General features: G+C 62.2%; 2 protein-coding genes across 2 annotated transcripts; both read right to left on the reverse strand.

Moving 5' to 3' along the window:
* Nucleotides 1-1,459: 1,459 nt before the first annotated feature.
* Nucleotides 1,460-12,333, reverse strand: LOC135287327 (mucin-2-like). Its single transcript, XM_064400668.1, has 14 exons — nt 11,734-12,333; nt 10,186-11,136; nt 8,847-10,138; nt 8,449-8,737; nt 7,868-8,325; nt 7,672-7,779; nt 6,502-6,629; nt 5,957-6,015; nt 5,718-5,866; nt 5,523-5,591; nt 5,084-5,246; nt 4,154-4,312; nt 2,510-2,738; nt 1,460-1,596 (listed from the first exon to the last, which is right to left on the reverse strand). Exons 1-14 carry the CDS (start codon nt 12,291-12,293, stop codon nt 1,558-1,560), a joined length of 4,653 nt encoding a protein of 1,550 aa, XP_064256738.1. The 5' UTR covers nt 12,294-12,333; the 3' UTR covers nt 1,460-1,557.
* Nucleotides 12,334-12,370: 37 nt separating this feature from the next.
* On the reverse strand, nt 12,371-14,615 carry LOC135287328 (mucin-2-like). The gene is made up of 2 exons (XM_064400669.1): nt 12,447-14,615; nt 12,371-12,382 (listed from the first exon to the last, which is right to left on the reverse strand). Exons 1-2 carry the CDS (start codon nt 14,613-14,615, stop codon nt 12,371-12,373), a joined length of 2,181 nt encoding a protein of 726 aa, XP_064256739.1.
* Nucleotides 14,616-19,778: the final 5,163 nt, after the last annotated feature.

Below are 19,778 nucleotides of genomic sequence, written 5' to 3' on the forward strand. Positions count from 1 at the left end.
CCTCCCCTCCCCCTCCCTAAAAGGGTTTTTGGGGGGGGCTTCAGCCCCTCCCTGGGGACCCTCCGGGCTCTGCCCGGGGTGGGCTGGGGCTTCATCACGCCAAATAAATAAATATTGAGGGGTTCCATCCCCCAAATCCCCCAAAAACCCCCAAAATCCCCCCCAAACCCCAACCCCAAAGGTCTCGCCCGGCTCCTGGCGCGTCCCGCACGCCGGAGCAAACTGGGAGCTACTGGGAACCAGTCCCGATTCTCACGTGGGTTTGGGGGTCTCTTTTGGGGTTTGGGGGTCTCCTGGTCCAGGTCGAGGTCCCCTCATTTGGGTCGGGGTCTTCTGGTCCATGTTGGGGTGTCCTGGTTGGGGTCTTCTGGTCTGGATTGGGGTCCCCTGGTTAGGCTTGATGTCCCCTCATTGGGGCTGGGGTCTCCTGGTCCATGTTGGGGTCTCCTGATCCAGGTGGATGTCCCTTCATTGGGGTCGGGGTCCCCTCATTGGAGTCAGGGTCTCCTCATTGTGGTCGGGGTCCCCTCACTGGGGTTGGGGTCCCCTCACTTGGGTCAGGGTCTCCGCATTGGAATCGATGTCCCCTCGTTGGGGTTGGGGTCTCCTGGTCCAGGTCAAAGTCCCCTCATTGAAGTCAGGGTCTCCTCATTGGGGTCAGGGTCCCCTCACTGGGGTCAGAGTTTTCTGGTCCATGTTGGGGTCTCCTGGTTGGGGCCGGGGTCTCCTGGTCCAGGTCAATGTCCCCTCGTTGTGGTCGATGTCCCCTCATTGTGGTTGGGGTCTCCTCTTTGGGGTCAGGGTCCCCTCACTGGTGTTGGGGTCTCCTGGTCCATGTCGATGTCCCCTCATTGGGGTCAGGGTCTCCTCGTTGGGGTCGATGTCTCCTCATTGGGGTTGGGGTCCCCCGGTCCAGGTTGATGTCCCCTCACTTGGGTCGGGGTCTCCTCGTTGGGGTTGGGGTCCCCTCACTTGGGTCGGTGTCCCCTGGTTCAGGTCAATGTCCCCTCATTGTGGTTGGGGTCCCCTCGCTTGGGTCGGGGTCTCCTGGTCCATGTCAATGTCCCCTCGTTGTGGTCGATGTCCCCTCATTGTGGTTGGGGTCCCCTCGCTTGGGTTGGGGTCTCCTTGTTGTGGTCAGGGTCCCTCATTGGGGTCAGGGTCCCCTCATTGTGGTCAGGGTCCCCTCGTTGTGGTTGGGGGTCTCCTCGCTGGGTCGATGTCCCCTAATTTGGGTTGGGGTCTCCTCATTGGGGTCAATGTCCCCTCATCGTGGTCAGGGTCCCCTCGTTGGGGTCGGGGTCCCCTCGCTTGGGTCGGGGTCTCCTCATTGGGGTCAGGGTCTCCTCGTTGGGGTTGGGGTCTCCTGGTCCAGGTCGATGTCCCCTCATTGTGGTCGGGGTCCCCTCGCTTGGGTGGGGGTCTCCTCGTTGGGTTGATGTCCCCTCGTTGTGGTCAATGTCCCCTCATTGTGGTCGGGGTCCCCTCGTTGGGGTCGGGGTCTCCTCGCTTGGGTCGGGGTCTCCTCGCGGCGCTCCAGGAGGTCCCACGGGGGGGTCACAGGTCAGGGATGACCCTCGGCCTCGGGGTCCTCAGCTGGGGGAGGGAACAGGGTCAGAGGGGGGTCCTGGAAGGGGGTTGGGGTCTTTCTGGGGTCCTGGAAGGGGATTTGGGGTCTCTTTAGGGTCCTGGAAGGGAATTTAGGTTTCTTAAGGGTCCTGGAAGAGGGTTTGGGGTCCCTCTAGGGTTCTGGAAGGAGATTTAGGTCTTTTTTGGGTCCTGGAAGGGGATTTGGGGTCACTTTAGTGTCCTGGAAGGGGATTTGGGGTCCCTTTAGGGTCCTGGCAGGGGATTTGGGATCCCTTTAGGGTCCTGGCAGGGGATTTGGGATCCCTTTAGGGTCCTGGCAGGGGATTTGGGATCCCTTTAGGGTCCTGGAGGGGGCTTGGGGTCCCTTTAGGGTCCTGGCAGGGGATTTAGGTTCCTTTGGGGTCCTGGAAGAGGGTTTGGGATCCCTTTTGGGTCCTGGAAGAGGGTTTGGGGTCTCTTTTAGGTCCTGGAAGGGTGTTTGGGATCTTTAGGGTCCCTTTTGGGTCCTGGCAGGGGATTTAGGTTCCTTTTGGGTCCTGGAAGAGGGTTTGGGGAATCTTTTGGGTCCTGGAAGGGGGTTTGGGATCTTTAGGGTCCTGGAAGGAGATTTAGGTCTTTTTTGGGTCCTGGCAGGGGATTTGGGGTCCCTTTAGGGTCCTGGCAGGGGATTTAGGTTCCTTAAAGGTCCTGGAAGAGGGTTTGGGATCTCTTTAGGGTCCTGGCAGGGGATTTGAGATCTCCTTTTGTCCTGGAAGGGGATTTAGGGTTCCTTTAGGGTCCTGGAAGGATATTTAGGTCCCTCTAGGGTCCTGGAGGGGGTTTGGGGTCCCTTTAGGGTCCTGGAAGGAGATTTACGTCCCTTTAAAGTCCTGAAAAGGGATTTAGGGTCCTTTTAGGGTCCTGGCAGGGGTGTACGTACCTGGAGGAAAGGATCCACCCGCTCCAAGGACGGTCTGAAGGCGCTGGGACCCCCCAGATCCCCCCGGGGGGGTCCCGGGGGTCTTCTCCAGGTCTCGGGGTCCTCAAATTGGGTCTGGGGGTGGCGGTGGGGGGCGACCCCCGGGTTGGGGATGACGGCCCCGCGCGGGGGGGGCCAGGTGAAATCGTCCAGCTCGTACCAGGAGCCCCCAAAATAGGGGGGGAGGTCACTGGGGGGGGGAACGGGGTGAGAACTGGGAGACACCCCCCCAAACTGGGAATCCAAACTGGGAGACCACCCCCCCAAGCTGGGAGACCCCCCCCCCAAACTGGGGATCCAAAGTGGGTGAGCCTTCCCAAACTGGGATTCCAAATTGGGGGACCTCACCCAAACTGGGAATCCAAATTGGGAGACCACCCCCCAAACTGGGAATTCAGACTGGGAGACCCCACCCAAACTGGGAATCCAAATTGGGGGACCCCCCCCCAAACTGGGAATCCAAATTGGGAGATCCATCCTCCAAAATCCAAACTGGGAGACCGCCCCCCAAAATGGGAATCCAAACTGGGAGGACCCCCCCCAAACTGGGAATCCAAACTGGGGATCCAAACTGAGAGAACCCCAAAAATTCCAAACTGGGAGACCCCCCCCAACCTGGGAATCCAAACTGGGAGAACCCCCCCAAACTGGGAATCCAGACTGGGAGACCCTTCCCAAACCAGAGATTCAAACTGGGAAACCCACTCCCAAAATGGGAAACTAGAATGGGACAGCCGCCCCAACCTGGGAATCCAAACTGGGAGAACCCCCCCAAACTGGGAACCCAGACTGGGAGACCCCTCCCAAGGCAGAAGCTGAACTGGGAACCCCCCCAAAATGGGGAATCCAAACTGGGAAACTCCCGCCAAATGGGGAACTTGGACTGGGAACCCCCCCAGAACGGGGAATCCAAACTGGGAAACTCCCCCCAGATGAGGAACCCAAACTGGGAACCCCCGCCCAAAGCAGAACCCAAACTGGGAGCACCCCCCAAACTGGGAATCCAGACTGGAAGCCCCCCCAAATAAGGAACCCAAACTGGGAGACCCTTCCCAAGGCAGAATCTGAACTGGGAGACCCCTCCTGAAGTGGGGAACCTAAACTGGGAGACTCCCCCAAACTGGGAATCCAGACTGGAAACCCCTCCTAAGGCAGAACCCAAACTTGGAGACCCTTCCCAAAATGGGAAACCCAAACTGGGAGACCCCTCCCAAATGAGGAACCCAAACTGGGAAACCCTTCCCAAGGCAGAATCTGAACTGGGAGCCACCTCCCAAAATGGGAAACCCAAACTGGGAGACCCCTCCCAAGGAAGATCCTGAACTGGGAGACCCCCCAAACTGGGAACCGAAACTGGGAGCCCCCCCAAGGCAGAACCCAAATTGGGAACCCCCCCAAGTCAGAACCCAAACTGGGAGCCCCCCACAAATGAGGAACCCAAACTGGGAGACCCCTCCCAAGGAAGATCCTGAACTGGGAGACCCCCCACAAACTGGGAACCCAAACTGGGAGCCCCCCCAAGGCAGAACCCAAATTGGGAGCCCCCCACAAAGCAGAACCCAAACTGGGAGCCCCCCAGCGAGGAGCCCAGCCCTGGGCCGGTACCTGCGGTAGCGCCGGTGCCGGCGGCAGAGCAGCACCACGATGAGGATGAGGCAGATGAGGAAGAGCAGGGCCACGGCCACGCCCAGCCCCGTGTCCACCTTGCTGACCCGGCCCGAGCACTGCGCCCCCGTGTACCAGTACAGATCCTCGTCCGGGCAGCTGGGGAGGGACACGGGTCACACCTCGGTGTCACCCCCACCAGGCACCCGCGGGACCACCGGGGTGGGCAGAGAGCCCTCGGTGGCACCAGGGGACAGTGCGGCACGGGTGGGGACCCCCAGTGGGGTTGGGATCCCCCAATGGGTGTTGGGATCCCCCAATGGCTGTTGGGACCCCATGGTGGATGTTGGGACCCCATGGTGGACATTGGGACCCCGTGGTGGACATTGGGACACCATTATGGGTTTTGGGACCCCGTGGTGGACACTGGGACCCTATGGTGGACATTGGGACACCATTATGGGTTTTGGGACCCCATGGTGGACATTGGGAACCCCTAATGGGTGTTGGGATCCCCTAATGGGCATTGGGATCCCCCAATGGGTGTTGGGATCCCCCAATGGCTTTTGGGACACCATGGTGGATGTTGGGACCCCATGGTGGATGTTGGGACCCCATGGTGGGTTTTGGGACCCCCATGGTGGACATTGGGACCCCCCAATGGGTGTTGGGACACCATGATGGACATTGGGACACCATTATGGGTTTTGGGACCCCATGGTGGACATTGGGACCCCGTAATGGGTGTTGGGATCCTCCAATGGGTGTTAGGACCCCATGGTGGATGTTGGGACCTCATGGTGGGTTTTGGGACCCCGTGGTGGACATTGGGACCCCGTGGTGGGTTCTAGAACCCCCTGGTGGGTTCTAGGACCCTTTGGTGGCCACTGTGACCTCTGGTGGGTTCTAGGATCCCGTGGTGGCACTCACAAGCAGCGGGGTCCTTGGCGGGTGACCTGGCAGCGGCCGTGGTGGCAGTCCAGGCTCTGGGGCCGGTTGGGGGTGCAGGAGGTGACGCAGTGCAGGACCCCCGAGGTCAGCACTGGCCAGAAGAAGTCACCGTAGCCGGGGGGGGCTCGCTGGTGGCACAGCTCTGCACAGGGGGGGACAACAAGGGGACATTTGGGGGGTGGGTGAGGGGGGGGGGACAGGAGGTGTTGGGGGGCAGGGGGTGGTGGGGTCGTCAGAAGGGTCCGTGGGGTGGTCAGGAGGGTCTGTGGGATGGTCAGGGGGTGGTGGGGTGGTCAGGGGGTGGTGGGGTGGTCAGGAGGGTCCATGGGGTGGTCAGGGGATGGTGGGGTGGTCAGAAGGGTCAGTGGGGTGGTCAGGGGGGTCCCTGGGGTGGTCGGGGTCTCCACGCCAGCCTCACCATCCAGATCCAGCACCTCCCTCATGTCGCCGACCACGGGGCTGCCTCTCAGCACCAGGCACAGCACGGCTGGGGTGGGGAGGAGGAGAAGACGTCAGAGACCACCCTTGGGTGCCCCGGCTGGACCCCAGAGGTTCAGGGCAGGTCCCGCAGGGGTCAAGGAGGATCTGGGGAGGGGGCTTTGGGGTCACCCACAGGTGTTGTGCTGGCACTCGCCCTGGCTGGCCACCTCGGCCCGCAGGTTCTCCACCAGCCCGTCCGTGGTCTCCTGGAACTTCTCCGTGGTGTTGCTGCTCTGGGCCATGGTGAAGAACACCTGGTGGCCCACCACGATGCTGCCGGGCCTTGGGGAGGGGACACAGCGGGTCACGGCGGGGCTGGGGACACGCCGCGCCACGCCACCCCGCCCTTGGGGGTGGTCAGGGACCCCTTACTTGAGGCTGGTGATCTCCACGCCCTCATAGCCAGGGATGGTCCCGTAGATCTTCTTGATCTGAAAGGGCAAAGGGTCACTTGGCCACCACTCTGGGGACATGGTGGCCACACCTGAGGGGACATGGTGGCCACGCCTGATGGGACACATGGCCACACCTGAGAGGACATGGTGGCCACACCTGAAGGGACATGTTGGCCACCCTGGAGGTTACATGGTGGCCACCTCTGAGGGACACGGTGGCCACGCCTGAGGGGACACATGGCCACACCTGAGAGGACACGGTGGCCACGCCCAAGGGGACATGGTGGCCACCTCTGAGGGGACATGGTGGCCACGCCTGAGAGGACATGGTGGCCACCTCTGAGGGGACACGGTGGCCACACCTGAGAGGACACGGTGGCCACGCCCAAGGGGACATGGTGGCCACCTCTGAGGGGACACGGTGGCCACCTCTGAGGGGACACATGGCCACCCCGGAGGGGACACGGTGGCCACCCCTGAGGGGACACGGTGGCCGTGGTGGGACACTGGCCACCTCCTCACCTCCTGCCGGAAGAAGCTCTGGAAGGAGCGGAAGGTCTCGGAGCTGGGGTCCTTCAGGTCCTCGGAGTAGTTGAAGTTGGTGACGGTCACCTCCATGTCCACGGCGGCCATGATGGTGCCAGGGAACGCTGGAGGGGCAATGGGGAGAAGGGGTCGGTGGGGTGGGGGAGGACCCCAGGGTGTCCAGGAACCCCAAGGAGAGCAGGAACCCCAAAGACACCAGGACCCCCAAGAAGACCAAGACCCCCAGAAAAACCAGGACCCCCAAGGTGCTGAGGAACCCCAAAACCACCAGGAACCCCAAGAACACCAGGAACCCCAAAACCACCAAGACCCCCAAAACCACCAGGACCCCCAAGGTGCCCACAAGAAGACCAGGACCACCAGGAAGACCAAGACCCCAAAAACACCAGAACGCCCAAAAACACCAGAACCCCCAAACTGCTGAGGACCCCCAAGAACCCCCAAAAAACCAGCACCCCAAGGTGCCCAGAAGAAGACCAGGACCACCAGGAAGACCAAAACCACCAGGGCCCTCAAGATGCCCAGAACGCCCAAGAAGACCAAGACCCCCAAAACATCAAGACCCCCAAAACCACCAGGACCACCAAGAAACCCAGGACCCCCAAGGTGCCCAGAACCCCCAAGATGATCAGGACCCCCAAAGACACCAGCACCCCCAAGAAGATCAGGCCCCCCAAGATGACCAGGACCCTTGAGAAGCCCAGCACCCCCAAGAAGACCAAGACCCCCCAAGGTGACCAGGACCCTTGAGAAGCCCAGCACCCCCAAGAAGACCAAGACCCCCCAAGGTGACCAGAACCCCCCAGAAGATCAGGACCACCAAGAAAACCAAGACCCCAAAAACACCAGAACCCCCAAACCCACCAGGACCCCCAAGAAGCCCCAGACCTTTGAGAAGCCCAGGACCCCCAAGAAGACCAAGACCCCCAAAACCATCAGGACCACCAAGAAGACCAAGACCCCCAAGGTGACCAGAACCCTCTAGAAGATCAGGACCACCAAGAAAACCAAGACCCCAAAAACACCAGAACCCCCAAACCCACCAGGACCCCCAAGAAGCCCCAGACCTTTGAGAAGCCCCGGACCCCCGAGAAGCCCCAGACCCCCGCCCAGGTGCCCCAGGTGTGGGGTGGCACTACCACTCACCCAGGTTGGTCTCCACGGTGTCAGTGGAGAACTCGCAGCGCGGACCGGTGTAGGAGGGGGTGCAGAGACAGCCGGTGCCGCCGGGGGTCCCCCCATTCTCACACAGCCCTGGGGGGGGACACGGGGGGACATCAGGGACACGCCGGGTGACGGGGACACCCCAGGTGAGGGGCAAGGTCACCTGGCGAGGGCTCACCTGAAGGAGGAGCGGCGGTGGTCCAAGAGGAAGTGGTGGTGGGGGGCACCAGGGTGGTCGTGGAGGTGGCCAAGGTGGTTGTGGGGGTTGGCACCACCTGGGTGGTCGTGGTGGTCACTTTGGTGGTCGTGGGTGTGGTGAGGGTCACCTGGGTGGTCGTGGTGGTCGCTGGTGTGGTTGTGGTGGTCCCTGAGGTCGTGGTGGTCCCTGGGGGGGTTGTGGTGGTACCTGAGGTCATGGTGGTCCCTGGGGTGGTTGTGGTGGTCCCTGAGGTCGTGGTGGTCCCTGTGGTTGTGGTGGCCCCTGACGTGGTGGTGGAGGTCCCTGGGATGGTGGTGGTGGCCTCAGAGGAGGTTGTGGTAGTCTTAGAGGTGGTCGTGGTGGTCCCTGTGCTGGTCAGGGTGGTCGCTGTGGTGGTTGAGGTGGTCCCTGAGGTGGTCGTGGTGGACTCTGAGGTGGTTGGGAAGGTACCAGTGGTGGTCGGGGTAGTCCCTGAGGTGGTTGGGAAGGTCCCAGTGGTGGTCGGGGTGGTCCCTGAGGTGGTTGTGGTGGTCCCTGAGGAGGTTGGGATGGGTGCTGATGTGGTCGTGGAGGTCCCTGAGGTGGTTGGGGTGATTCCTGATGTGGCTGAGGTGGTCCATGATGTGGTTGGGGTGGTCCCTGGGGTGGTGGTGGTCCCTGAGGTGGCCTCTGAGGTGGTTGGGGTGGTCCCTGTGGGGGTTGTGGGTGTCCCTGAGGTGGTCGTGGAGGTCTCTGAGGTGGTCAGGGTGGTCCCTGAGGTGGTCGTTGATGTGGCCGAGGTGGTCCCTGGGGTGGTCGTGGAGGTCTCTGTGCTGGTTGTGGTGGTTCCTGATGTGGCTGAGGTGGTTCCTGAGGTGGTCGGGGTGGTCCCTGAGGTTGTTGGGAAGGTCCCAGTGGTGGGTGGAGTGGTCCCTGAGGTGGTCAGGGTGGTCCCTGTCGTGGTCGTGGATGTCCATGCGGTGGTCGTGGAGGTCCCTGAGGTGTTTATGGAGGTCCCTGAGGTGGTGGTGGGGGTCCCTGAGGTGGTCGGGGTGGTCTCTGATGGGGCTGTGATAGTCACTGAGGGGGTGGGAGTGGTCCCTGTGGTGGTCCCTGAGGTGGTTGTGGAGGCCTCTGGGAAGGTCGTGGTGGACTCTGGGGTGGTCGTGGTGGTCAGTGAGGGGGTGGAGGAGGTTCCCGAGGTGGTCATGGTGGCCTCTGGGGTGGTCGTGGAGGTCCCTGGGATGGTGGTGGTGGTCCCTGAGGAGGTTGGGGTGGTCCCTGAGGAGGTTGGGGTGGTCTCTGATGGGGCTGTGATGGTCACTGAGGGGGTGGATGTCCCTGAGGTGGTCGGGGTGGTCCCTGTGGTGGTGGTGGTCCCTGAGGTTGCCCCTGAGGTGGTTATGGAGGTCCCTGAGGTGGTCATGGGGGTCTCTGTGGTGGTCGGGGTGGTCCATGTGGTCGTCAGGATGGTCCCTGTAGTGGGTGTGGAGGTCACTAAGGTGGTCGTGGAGGTCCCTGAGGTGGTTGGGGTGATTCCTGATGTGGCTGAGGTGGTCCAAGAGGTGGTTGGGGTGGTCCCTGGGTTGGTGGTGGAGGTCTCTGTGCTGGTCATGGTAGTTCCTGATGTGGCTGAGGTGGTCCCTGAGGTGGCCAGGGTCCCTGTCGTGGTCATGGATGTCCATGTGGTGGTCATGGAGGTCGCTGAGGTGGTCGTGGTGGTCTCTGAGGTGGTCGGGGTGGTCCCTGGGGTGGTGGTGGTGGTCCCTGAGGTTGTTGGGAAGGTCCCAGTGGTGGGTGGAGTGGTCCCTGAGGTGGTCGTGGGTGTCCCTGTGGTCGTGGTGGTCCCTGAGGAGGTTGGGGTGGTCCCTGAGGAGGTTGGGGTGGTCTCTGAGGAGGTTGGGGTGGTCTCTGATGGGGCTGTGATGGTCACTGAGGGGGTGGATGTCCCTGAGGTGGTCGGAGTGGTCCCTGTGATGGTGGTGGTCCCTGAGGTGGCCCCTGAGGTGGTCGTGGGGGTCTCTGAGGTGCTCAGGGTGGTCCTTGTGGTGGGTGTGGAGGTCACTAAGGTGGTCGTGGTGGTCCCTGAGGTGGTCAGGGTGGTTTCTGATGTGGCTGTGATGGTCACTGATGGGGTGGAGGTCCCTGAGGTGCTCGGGGTGGCCCCTGAGGAGGTTGGGCTGGTCCCTGTGGGGGTTGTGGGTGTCCCTGAGGTGGTCAGGGTGGTCCCTGAGGTTGTTGGGAAGGTCCCAGTGGTAGGTGGAGTGGTCCCTGAGGTGGTCAGGGTGGTCCCTGTCGTGGTCGTGGAGGTCCCTGACGTGGTTATGGAGGACGCTGAGGTGGTCGTGGGGGTCTCTGAGGTGGTCAGGGTGGTCCATGTCGTCATCAGGGTGGTCCCTGTGGTGGGTGTGGAGGTCACTAAGGTGGTCGTGGTGGTCTCTGAGGAGGTTGGTGTGGGCACTGATGTGGTCGTGGTGGTCCCTGAGGTGGTCGTGGTGGTCCCTGGGATGGTGGAGGTGGTCCCTGAGGTGGTCGTGGAGGTCCCTGTGGTTGCGGAGGTCACTGAGGAGGTTGGGAAGGTCCCAGTGGTGGTTGGAGTGGCCTGTGTGGTGGTCGTGGAGGTCTCTGGGATGCTCGTGGTGGTCCCTGAGGTCGTGGTGGTCCCAGAGGAGGTCGGGGTGGTCTCTGATGTGGTTGTGATGGTCACTGCGGTGGTTGGGGTGGTCCCTGGGCTGTTTGCGGTGGTCCCTGAGGTTGTGGAGGTCCCTGTGGTGGGCGTGGAGGTCTCTGGGGTGATCGTGGAGGTCCCCAGGATGGTGGTTGTGGTCTCTGAGGTGGTTCGGGTGGTCTCTGAGGTGGTCGTGGTGGTCACTGAGGTGGTCGTGGAAGTCTCTGGAATGGTCGTGGTGGTCCCGGAGGTCGTGGAGGTCCCTGAGGTGGTCGTGGAGGTGTCTGGGATGGTCGTGGAGGTCCCTGAGGAGATTGGTGTGGTCACTGGGGTGGTTGTGGAGGTCTCTGGGATGGGCGTGGTGGTCCCTGGGAAGGTCGTGGTGGTCCCTGAGGAGGTCGGGGTGGTCTCTGATGTGGTCACGATGGTCCCTGGGGTGCTTGTGGTGGTCCCTGAGGTCGTGGAGGTCCCTGTGGTGGTTGTGGAGGTCTCTGAGGTCGTTGTGGAGGTGGTCGGAGGGGTCCTTGAGGTGGTGGTGGAGGCCCCTGAGGTCGTTGTGGTGGTCCCTGAGGTTGTTGAGGTCCCTGAGGTGGGCGTGGAGGTGTCTGGGGTGCTTGTGGTGGTCCCTGGGATGCTCGTGGTGGTCCCTGAGGTCGTGGAGGTCCCAGTGGTGGTTGGAGTGGACTGTGGGGTGACCGTGGAGGTCTCTGTGTTGGTCGTGGTGGTTCCTGGGTGGGTCATGGTGGTCCCTGAGGTTGTAGTGGACATTGAGGTGGTTGGGGTAGTCCCTGTGGTGGGCGTGGTGGTCCCTGAGGTCGTGGAGGTCACTGAGGTGGTTGTGGAGGTGTCTGGGATGCTCGTGGTGGTCCCAGAGGAGGTTGGTGTGGTCACTGAGGTGGTGGAGGGCGTTCCTGATGTGGTCGTGGTGGTCCCTGGGGTGGTTGTGATGGTCCCTGAAGTGGTTGGGGTGGTCTCTGGGGTGGTCATGGTGGTCCCTGGGGTCGTTGTGGTGATCCCAGAGGAGGTCGGGGTGGTCACTGAGGTGGTGGAGGGCGTTCCTGATGTGGTCGGGGTTGTCCCTGAGGTGGTCAGGGTGGTCTCTGGGATGGGCGTGGTGGTCCCTGAGGCGGTTGTGGTGGTCACTGGGGTGCTCGTGGAGGTCCCTGGGATGGTCGTGGTGGTCCCTGAGGAGGTTGATGTGGTCTCTGATGTGGTTGTGGAGGTCACTGAGGTGGTGGTGGAGGTCTCTGTGCTGGTCGTGGTGGTCCCTGATGTGGCTGAGGTGGTCCCTGGGGTGCTTGTGGTGGTCCCTGAGGTCGTGGTGATCCCAGAGGAGGTCGGGGTGGTCTCTGATGTGGTCGTGATGGTCACTGATGTGGTTGGGGTGGTCTCTGGGGTGTTTGTGGTGGTCCCTGAGGTCGTGGAGGTCACTGAGGTGGTTGTGGAGGTGTCTGGGATGCTCGTGGTGGTCCCTGAGGAGGTTGGTGTGGTCACTGAGGTGGTGGAGGGCGTTCCTGAGGTGGTCGTGGTGGTCCCTGGGGTCGTTGTGGTGATCCCAGAGGAGGTCAGGGTGGTCCCTGTGGTGGGCGTGGAGGTGTCTGGGGAACTCGTGGTGGTCCCTGAGGAGGTCGGTGTGGTCTCTGATGTGGTCGTGGAGGTCGCTGAGGTGGTTGGAGTGGTCCCTGAAGTCGTGGTGGTCCCATAGGAGGTCGGGGTGGTCTCTGATGTGGTTGTGATGGTCTCTGGGGTGGTTGTCATGGTCCCTGAGGTGGTTGGGAAGGTCCCAGTGGTGGTTGGAGTGGCCTGTGGGGTGGTTGTGGAGGTCCCTGCGGAGGTCAGGGTGGTCCCTGTGGTGGTGGTGGTGGTCCCAGAGGAGGTTGGGGTGGTCTCTGATGTGGTCGTGATGGACACTGAGGAGGTCGGGGTGATCTCTGGGGTGTTTGTAGTGGTCCCTGAGGTGGTGGTGGACACTGAGGTGGTCGTGGTGGTCCCTGAGGTTGGGAAGGTCCCAGTGGTGGTCGGAGTGGCCTGTGGGGTGGTTGTGGAGGTCTCTGTGTTGGTCGTGGAGGTTCCTGGGGTTGTCAGGGTGGTCCCTGAGGTCGGGGTGGTCCCTGAGGTGGTCGTGGAGGTGTCTGCGATGCTCGTGGTGGTCCCTGGGAAGGTGGTGGTGGTGTCTGAGGAGGTTGGTGTGGTCCCTGGGGTCGTCGTGGTGGTCCCAGAGGCGGTCAGGGTGGTCTCTGATGTGGTCGTGATGGTCACTGAGGTTGTTGAGGTCTCTGGGGTGGTCATGGTGGTCACTGAGGTTGTGGTGGACCCTGAGGAGGTCAGGGTGGTCCCTGTAGTAGGCGTGGAGGTGTCTGGAGAACTCGTGGTGGTCCCTGGGAGGGTGGTGGTGGTGTCTGAGGAGGTCGGGGTGGTCTCTGATATGGTCGTGGTGGTCTCTGAGGTTGTTGGGAAGGTCCCAGTGGTGGTTGGATTGACCCCTGGGGTGGTCGTGGAGGTCTCTGTGTTGGTCGTGGTGGTTCCTGATGTGGCTGAGGTGGTCCCTGAGGAGGTCGGGGTGGTCCCTGAGGTGTTTGTGGTGGTCCCTGAGGTCGTGGAGGTCACTGAGGTGGGCGTGGAGGTGTCTGGGGAACTCGTGGTGGTCCCTGAGGAGGTCGGTGTGGTCTCTGATGTGGTTGTGGAGGTTGCTGAGGTGGTCGTGGTGGTCTCTGGGATGGTCGTGGTGGTCCCTGAGGTCGTGGTGGTCCCTGAGGAGGTCGGTGTGGTCTCTGATGTGGTCGTGGAGGTCGCTGAGGAGGTCGGGGTCACTGGGATGGTCGTGGTGGTCGCTGAGGTGGTTGGGGTGGTCCCTGGGGTGTTTGTGGTGGTCCCAGAGGAGGTTGGTGTGGTCCCTGAGGTGGTCGGGGAGGTCTCTGGGATGGGCGTGGAGGTCTCTGACGTGGTTGGGGTGGGCGCTGAGGTGGCTGTGGAGGTCCCTGGGGTGCTCGTGGTGGTCCCTGGGGTGGTTGGGAAGGTCCCAGTGGTGGTTGGAGTGGCCCCTGGGGTGGTCGTGGAGATTCCTGGGGTTGTCTGGATGGTCCCTGAGGTTGTGATGGACACTGAGGAGGTCGGGGTGGTCCCTGTGGTGGGCGTGGAAGTCCCTGTGGTCATGGAGGTCACTGAGGAGGTTGGGGTGACCCCTGAGGTGGTTAGAGTGGCTTCTGAGGTGGCTGTGGAGGTCCCTGAGGTGGTCGTGGTGGTCCCTGAGGTTGTTGAGGTCCCTGTGGTGGTCGTGGAGGTCCCTGAGGTGGTCGTGGAGGTGTCTGGGATGCTTGTGGTGGTCCCAGAGGAGGTTGGGGTGGTCACTGAGGTGGTCGGGGAGGTCTCTGGGATGGGAGTGGTGGTCCCTGAGGTTGTGGAGATCCCTGTGGTGAGCGTGGAGGTGTCTGGGGTGCTCGTGGTGGTCCCCAGGACAGTCGTGGTGGTCTCTGAGGAGGTTGGGGTGGTCTCTGATGTGGTTGTGGAGGTCCCTGAGGTGGTCGTGGATGTCCCTGGTATGGTCGTGGTGGTCCTTGAGGTCGTGGTGGTCTCTGAGGAGGTTTGGGTGACCCCTGAGGTGGTTAGAGTGGCTTCTGAGGTGGCTGTGGAGGTCTCTGAGGTCGTTGTGGAGGTTACTGTGGTGGTCAGGGTGGCCCCTGAGGTGGTCGTTGGTGTCGCTGAGGTGGTTGTGGTCATTCCTGATGTGGCTGAGGTGGTCCCTGAGGTGGTTGGGAAGGTCCCAGTGGTGGTTGCAGTGGCCTGTGTGGTGGTCGTGGAGGTCCCTGGGGCGCTCGTGGTGGTCTCTGAGGTTGTGGTGACCCCAGAGGAGGTCGGGGTGGTCGCTGATGTGGTTGTGGAGGTCACTGAGGTGGTCGTAGATGTCTCTGGAATGGTCGTGGTGGTCCCTGAGGTCGTGGAGGTCACTGACGTGTTTGGGGTGGTCCCTGGGGTGGCTGTGGAGGTCTCTGAGATGGGCGTGGTGGTCGCTGGGGTCGGGGTGGTCCCTGAGGTGGTTGGGAAGGTCCCAGTGGTGGTTGGAGCGGCCCCTGAGGTGGTCATGGAGGTCTCTGTGCTGGTCGTGGTGGTTCCTGATGAGGCTGAGGTGGTCCCTGAGGAGGTTGGGGTGGTCCCTGAGGTGGTGGTGGGCTCAGAGGAGGTCGGGGTGGTCTCTGATGTGGTCGTGGAGGTCGCTGAGGGTGTCGACGTCTCTGGGATGGTCGTGGTGGTCGCTGAGGTGGTTGGAGTGGCCACTGAGGTCGTGGTGGTCCCGGAGGAGGTCAGGGTGGTCTCTGGAATGGTCGTGGTGGTCCCTGAGGTCGTGGAGGTCACTGAGGTGGTTGGAGGGGCCCCTGAGGAGGTTGGGGTGGGCGCTGAGGTGGTTGTGGAGGACTCTGAGGTGGTTGGGAAGGTCCCAGTGGTGGTCGTGGGTGTCTCTGGGGTGGTTGTGGTGGTCTCTGAGGTCGTGGAGCTCCCTGTGGTGGGTGTGGAGTTGTCTGGCATGCTCGTGGTGGTCCCTGGGAAGGTCGTGGTGGTCCCCGAGGTGGTCGTGGAGGTCGCTGATATTGTTGAGGTCTCTGGGATGCTCGTGGTGGTCCCAGAGGAGGTCGGTGTGGTCACTGAGGTGGGTGTGGAGGTCGCTGAGGTTGTCGAGGTCTCTGGGATGGTCGTGGTGGTCACTGACGCGGTGGAGGAGATTGCTGAGGTGGCTGTGGTGGTCTCTGGGGTGATTGGGGTGGTCACTGAGGAGATCGGGGTGGTCCCTGAGGTCGTGGTGGACACTGAGGAGGTCGGCGTGGTCACTGGGATGCTCGTGGTGGTCCCAGAAGAGGTCGGGGTGGTCTCTGATGTGGTTGCGATGGTCACTGAGGTGGTCGGGGTGGTCCCTGGGCTGTTTGTGGTGGTCCCTGAGGTCGCGGAGGTCCCTGAGGTGGTTGTGGAGGTGTCTGGGGTGGTCGTGGAGGTCCCCTGGACGGTCGTGGTGGTCCCTGAGGAGGTTGGTGTGGCCTCGGATGTGGTTATGGAGGTCCCTGAGGTGGTTGTGGATGTCTCTGGAATGGGCGTGGTGGTCCCTGGGGTGGTCGTGGTGGTCCCTGAGGTCGTGGAAGTCACAGGGGTGGTCGTGGAGGCGTCTGGGATGCTCGTGGTGGTCCCTGAGGTGGTCGGGGTGGTCCCTGAGGTCGTGGAGGTCACTGGGGAGGTTGGGGTGGCCCCTGGGGTGGTGGTGGAGGTCTCTGTGTTGCTCGTGGTGGTTCCTGATGTGGCTGAGGTGGTCCCTGAGGTGGTCAGGGTTGTCCCTGAGGTGGTGGAGGGGGTTTCTGAGGTGGTCATGGTGGTCACTGGGATGCTCGTGGTGGGCCCAGAGGAGGTTGGGGTGGTCCCTGTTGCAGTTGTCAAGGTCTCTGGCACGGTCGTGGTGGTCTCTGAGGTGGTCGAGGAGGTCACTGGGGTGGTCAGGGTGGTCCCTGGGGTCGTGGTAGATACTGAGGAGGTTGGGGTGGTCGCTGGGGTGGTTGTGGAGGTCTCTGGGGTGGTCGTGGTGGACACTGAGGTAGTGGTGGTCTCTGAGATGGTTGTGGTAGTCACTGACGTGGTGGAGGAGATTGCTGAGGTGGCTGTGGTGGTCTCTGGGGTGACTGGGGTGGTCCCTGAGGTGGTCGAGGTGGTCCCTGGGGTGCTTGTGGTGGTCCCTGAGGTTGTGGAGGTCACTGACGTGGTTGGAGGGGCCCCTGAGGAGGTTGGGGTGGGTGCTGAGGGGGTCGTGGAGGACTCTGAGGTGGTTGGGAAGGTCCCAGTGGTGGTTGGAGTGGCCCCTGGGGTGGTTGTGGAGGTCTCTGTGCTGGTCGTGGTGGCTCCTGATGTGGCTGAGGTGGTCCCTGACGTTGTGGAGGTCCCTGGGGTGGGTGTGGAGGTGTCTGGCATGCTCGTGGTGGTCCCTGGGAAGGTCGTGGTCGTCTCTGATGTGGTCGTGGAGGTTGCTGAGGTTGTGGAGGTCTCTGGAATGGTTGTGGTGGTCTCTGAGATGGTCGTGGTGGCCACTGACGTGGTGGAGGAGATTGCTGAGGTGGCTGTGGTGGTCTCTGGGGTGATTGGGGTGGTCCCAGAGGAGGTCGGGGTGGTCTCTGACATGGTCGTGATGGTCTCTGGGTTGGTCGTGGTGGTCGCTGGGGTGGGGGTGGTCCCTGAGGTGGTTGGGAAGGTCCCAGTGGTGGTTGGGGTGGCCCCTGGGGTGGTTGGGGAGTTCTCTGTGTTGGTCGTGGAGGACCCTGGGGCAGCCGTGGTGGTCCCTGAGGAGGTTGATGTGGTCTCTGATGTGGTTGTGGAGGTCACTGAGGTGGTTGTGGACGTCCCTGGAATGGTCGTGGTGGTCCCTGAGGTCGTGGAGGTCACTGACGTGGTTGGAGGGGCCCCTGAGGTGGTTGGGGTGGGTGCTGAGGTGGTCGTGGAGGACTCTGAGGTGGCTGGGAAGGTCCCAGTGGTGGTTGGGGTGCCCTCTGGGGTGGTCGTGGAGGTCTCCGTGTTGGTCGTGGTGGCTCCTGATGTGGCTGAGGTGGTCCCTGAGGAGGTTGCGGTGGTCTCTGACGTGGTTGTGGAGATCCCTGAGGTTGTGGAGGTCCCCGTGGTGGTCGTGGATGTCACAGAGGTGGTTGGTGTCATCTCTGAGGAGGTCGGGGTGGTCCCTGAGGTCGTGGTAGATACTGAGGAGGTTGGGGTGCTTCCTGTTGTGGTTGTGGAGGTCTCTGGGATCGTCGTGGTGGTCCCTGAGGTGGTTGGGAAGGTCCCACTGGTGGTCGGGGTGGCCCCCTGGGGTGGTCGTGGAGGTCTCTGTGCTGATCGTGGTGGTCCCTGAGGTCGTGGTGATCCCAGAGGAGGTCGGGGTGGTCTCTGGGGTGGTTGTGGAGGTCACTGAGGTGGTTGGGGTGGTCCCTGGTGTGTTTGTGGTGGTCCCTGAGGTCGTGGAAGTCCCTGTGATGGGCGTGGAGGTGTGTGGGATGCTCGTGGTGGTCCCAGAGGAGGTTGGGGGTGGTCACTGAGGTGGTCGGGGAGGTCTCTGGGATGGGCGTGGTGGTCCCTGAGGTGGTCGAGGATGTCGCAGAGGTGGTTGGTGTCATCTCTGAGGTGGTCGGGGTGGTCTCTGAGGTGGTTGGGAAGGTTCCAGTGGTGGGTGGAGTGGCCCCTGGAGTGGTCATGGTGGTCCCTGAGGTTGTGGTGGACACTGAGGAGGTCGGGGTGGTCCCTGTGGTGGGCATGGAGGTGTCTGGGGTGCTCGTGGTGGTCCCTGGGAAGATGGTGGTGGTCCCTGAGGAGGTTGTGGTGGTCTCTGATATGGTCGTGGCAGTCTCTGGGGTGGTCATGGGTGTCCCTGAGGTGGTCGTGGAGGTCTCTGTCGTGCTGGGGGTGGTCCATGAAGTGCTCAGGGTGGTCTCTGAGGAGGTCAGGGTGGTCTCTGTGATGGTTGGGGTGGTCTCTGGGGTCTCCATGGTCACTGTAGAGGTCCCTTCTGCTCCGGTTGTCCCCACCATGGCGGCTGCAGGGAAGGGTCCAGGGTGAGCAGAGACCCCCGAGGCCCTCCCAGGGAGGAGCCCCCGACCTTCCTCCTCCTCCTCCTCCTCCTGGCCTTTGACCCATCCAGCGTTCCCCCCTCTCCTCCACCCACCTTCATCTTCACCCTCCTCTTCCTCCTCCTTCTCCAAGACCTTCATCCAAGGCTTCTTCTCCCCTTCCAACCTCCTCCATCATCCTCACCTTCCTCCTCCTCCTCTTCCTCCTCCTCCCAGACCATCCGCACACGGACCCTCCCCAACCTCCCACATCTTCATCTCCACCTTCCTCCTCCTCCTCCTCCTCTTCCAAGGCCTTCACCTCTTGCTGATGTCCTTCATCCTCCCCCTGCTCTTCTTCACCTCCCTCCTCATCTTCTCCACCGTCCTTCATCCTCCTCTTCCTCCCAGACCTTCGTCCCAGCCTCGGCACTGACCAATCCAATCTCCACCTTCTTCTTCCTCTTCCTCCTCCTCCTCCCCCCCCTTCATCCCCCTCCAGCCTCTCCCCATCGTCTCCACCTTTCACCTCTTCCTCTTCCTCCTCATCGTCCTCTTCCTCCTCATCGTCCCCCTCTTCCTCCTCCAACCCCTTCAGACCACGGACCCCTCCGTCCCCAACTCCTCCTCTTCCTCTTCTTCATCCCCCTCATCTTCCTCCTCCTCCAAGACCTTCGGATCTGAACCCCTCAAACCTCCCCCACCCCAATTCCTCCTCCTCTTCCTCATCCTCTTCCTCCTCCTTTTCTTCATCCTCTTCATCCTCCTCTTCTTCATCCTCTTCATCCTCCTCCTCCTTTTCTTCATCTCCTTTTTCTTCATCCTCCTCCTCCTCACCCTCATCCCCTTGTCCCCTCCAGCCTGTCCCCACCATCTTCCTCCTCCTCCTCTTCATCCTCTTTATCCTCCTCCTCCTTTTCTTCATCTCCCTTTTCTTCCTCCTCCTCCAGGACCTTCAGATTTGAACCTCCCAAACCTCTCCAACCCCAATTCCTCCTCCTCCTCCTCTTCATCATCATCCTCTTCTTCATCTCCCCTTCTCCATCCTCCTCCTCACCCTCACCCTCCTCACCCTCATCCCCCTGTCCCCTCCAACCTCTCCCCACCATCCTCCTCCTCCTTTTCTTCATCCTCTTCATCCTCCTCCTCCTTTTCTTCATCTCCCTTTTCTTCCTCCTCCTCCTCCAGGACCTTCAGATCTGAACCCCTCAAATTTCCCCCCACCCCAATTCCTCCTCCTCTTCTTCATCCTCTTCATCCTCCCTCTCCTTTTCTTCATCTCCTTTTTCTTCATCTTCCTCCTCCTCACCCTCATCCCCTGTCCCCTCCAACCTCTCCCCACCATCATCCTCCTCCTCCCCCCGATGTCCCCCTGTCCCCTCCTCATCCTCACCTGTGATGGCACAGGTGAGGACCACCTGGTGACCACCACCAGGACCCTCCCCGATGTCCCCATCCCGATGTCCCCTCACCCGTGATGGCGCAGGTCAGGACCCCCAGGACCCTCCCCGATGTCCCCCTCCCAATGTCCCCCTGTCCCCTCCCGATGTCCCCTCACCTGTGACGGCGCAGGTGAAGACCCCCAGGACCCTCCCCAATGTCCCCTCCCAATGTCCCCCTGTCCCCTCCCGATGTCCCCTCACCTGTGACGGCGCAGGTCAGGACCACCAGGACCCTCCCCGCT

The sequence above is a fragment of the Passer domesticus genome, chromosome 29 (genome assembly GCF_036417665.1).
Source record: "Passer domesticus isolate bPasDom1 chromosome 29, bPasDom1.hap1, whole genome shotgun sequence".
NCBI lineage: Eukaryota > Metazoa > Chordata > Aves > Passeriformes > Passeridae > Passer > Passer domesticus.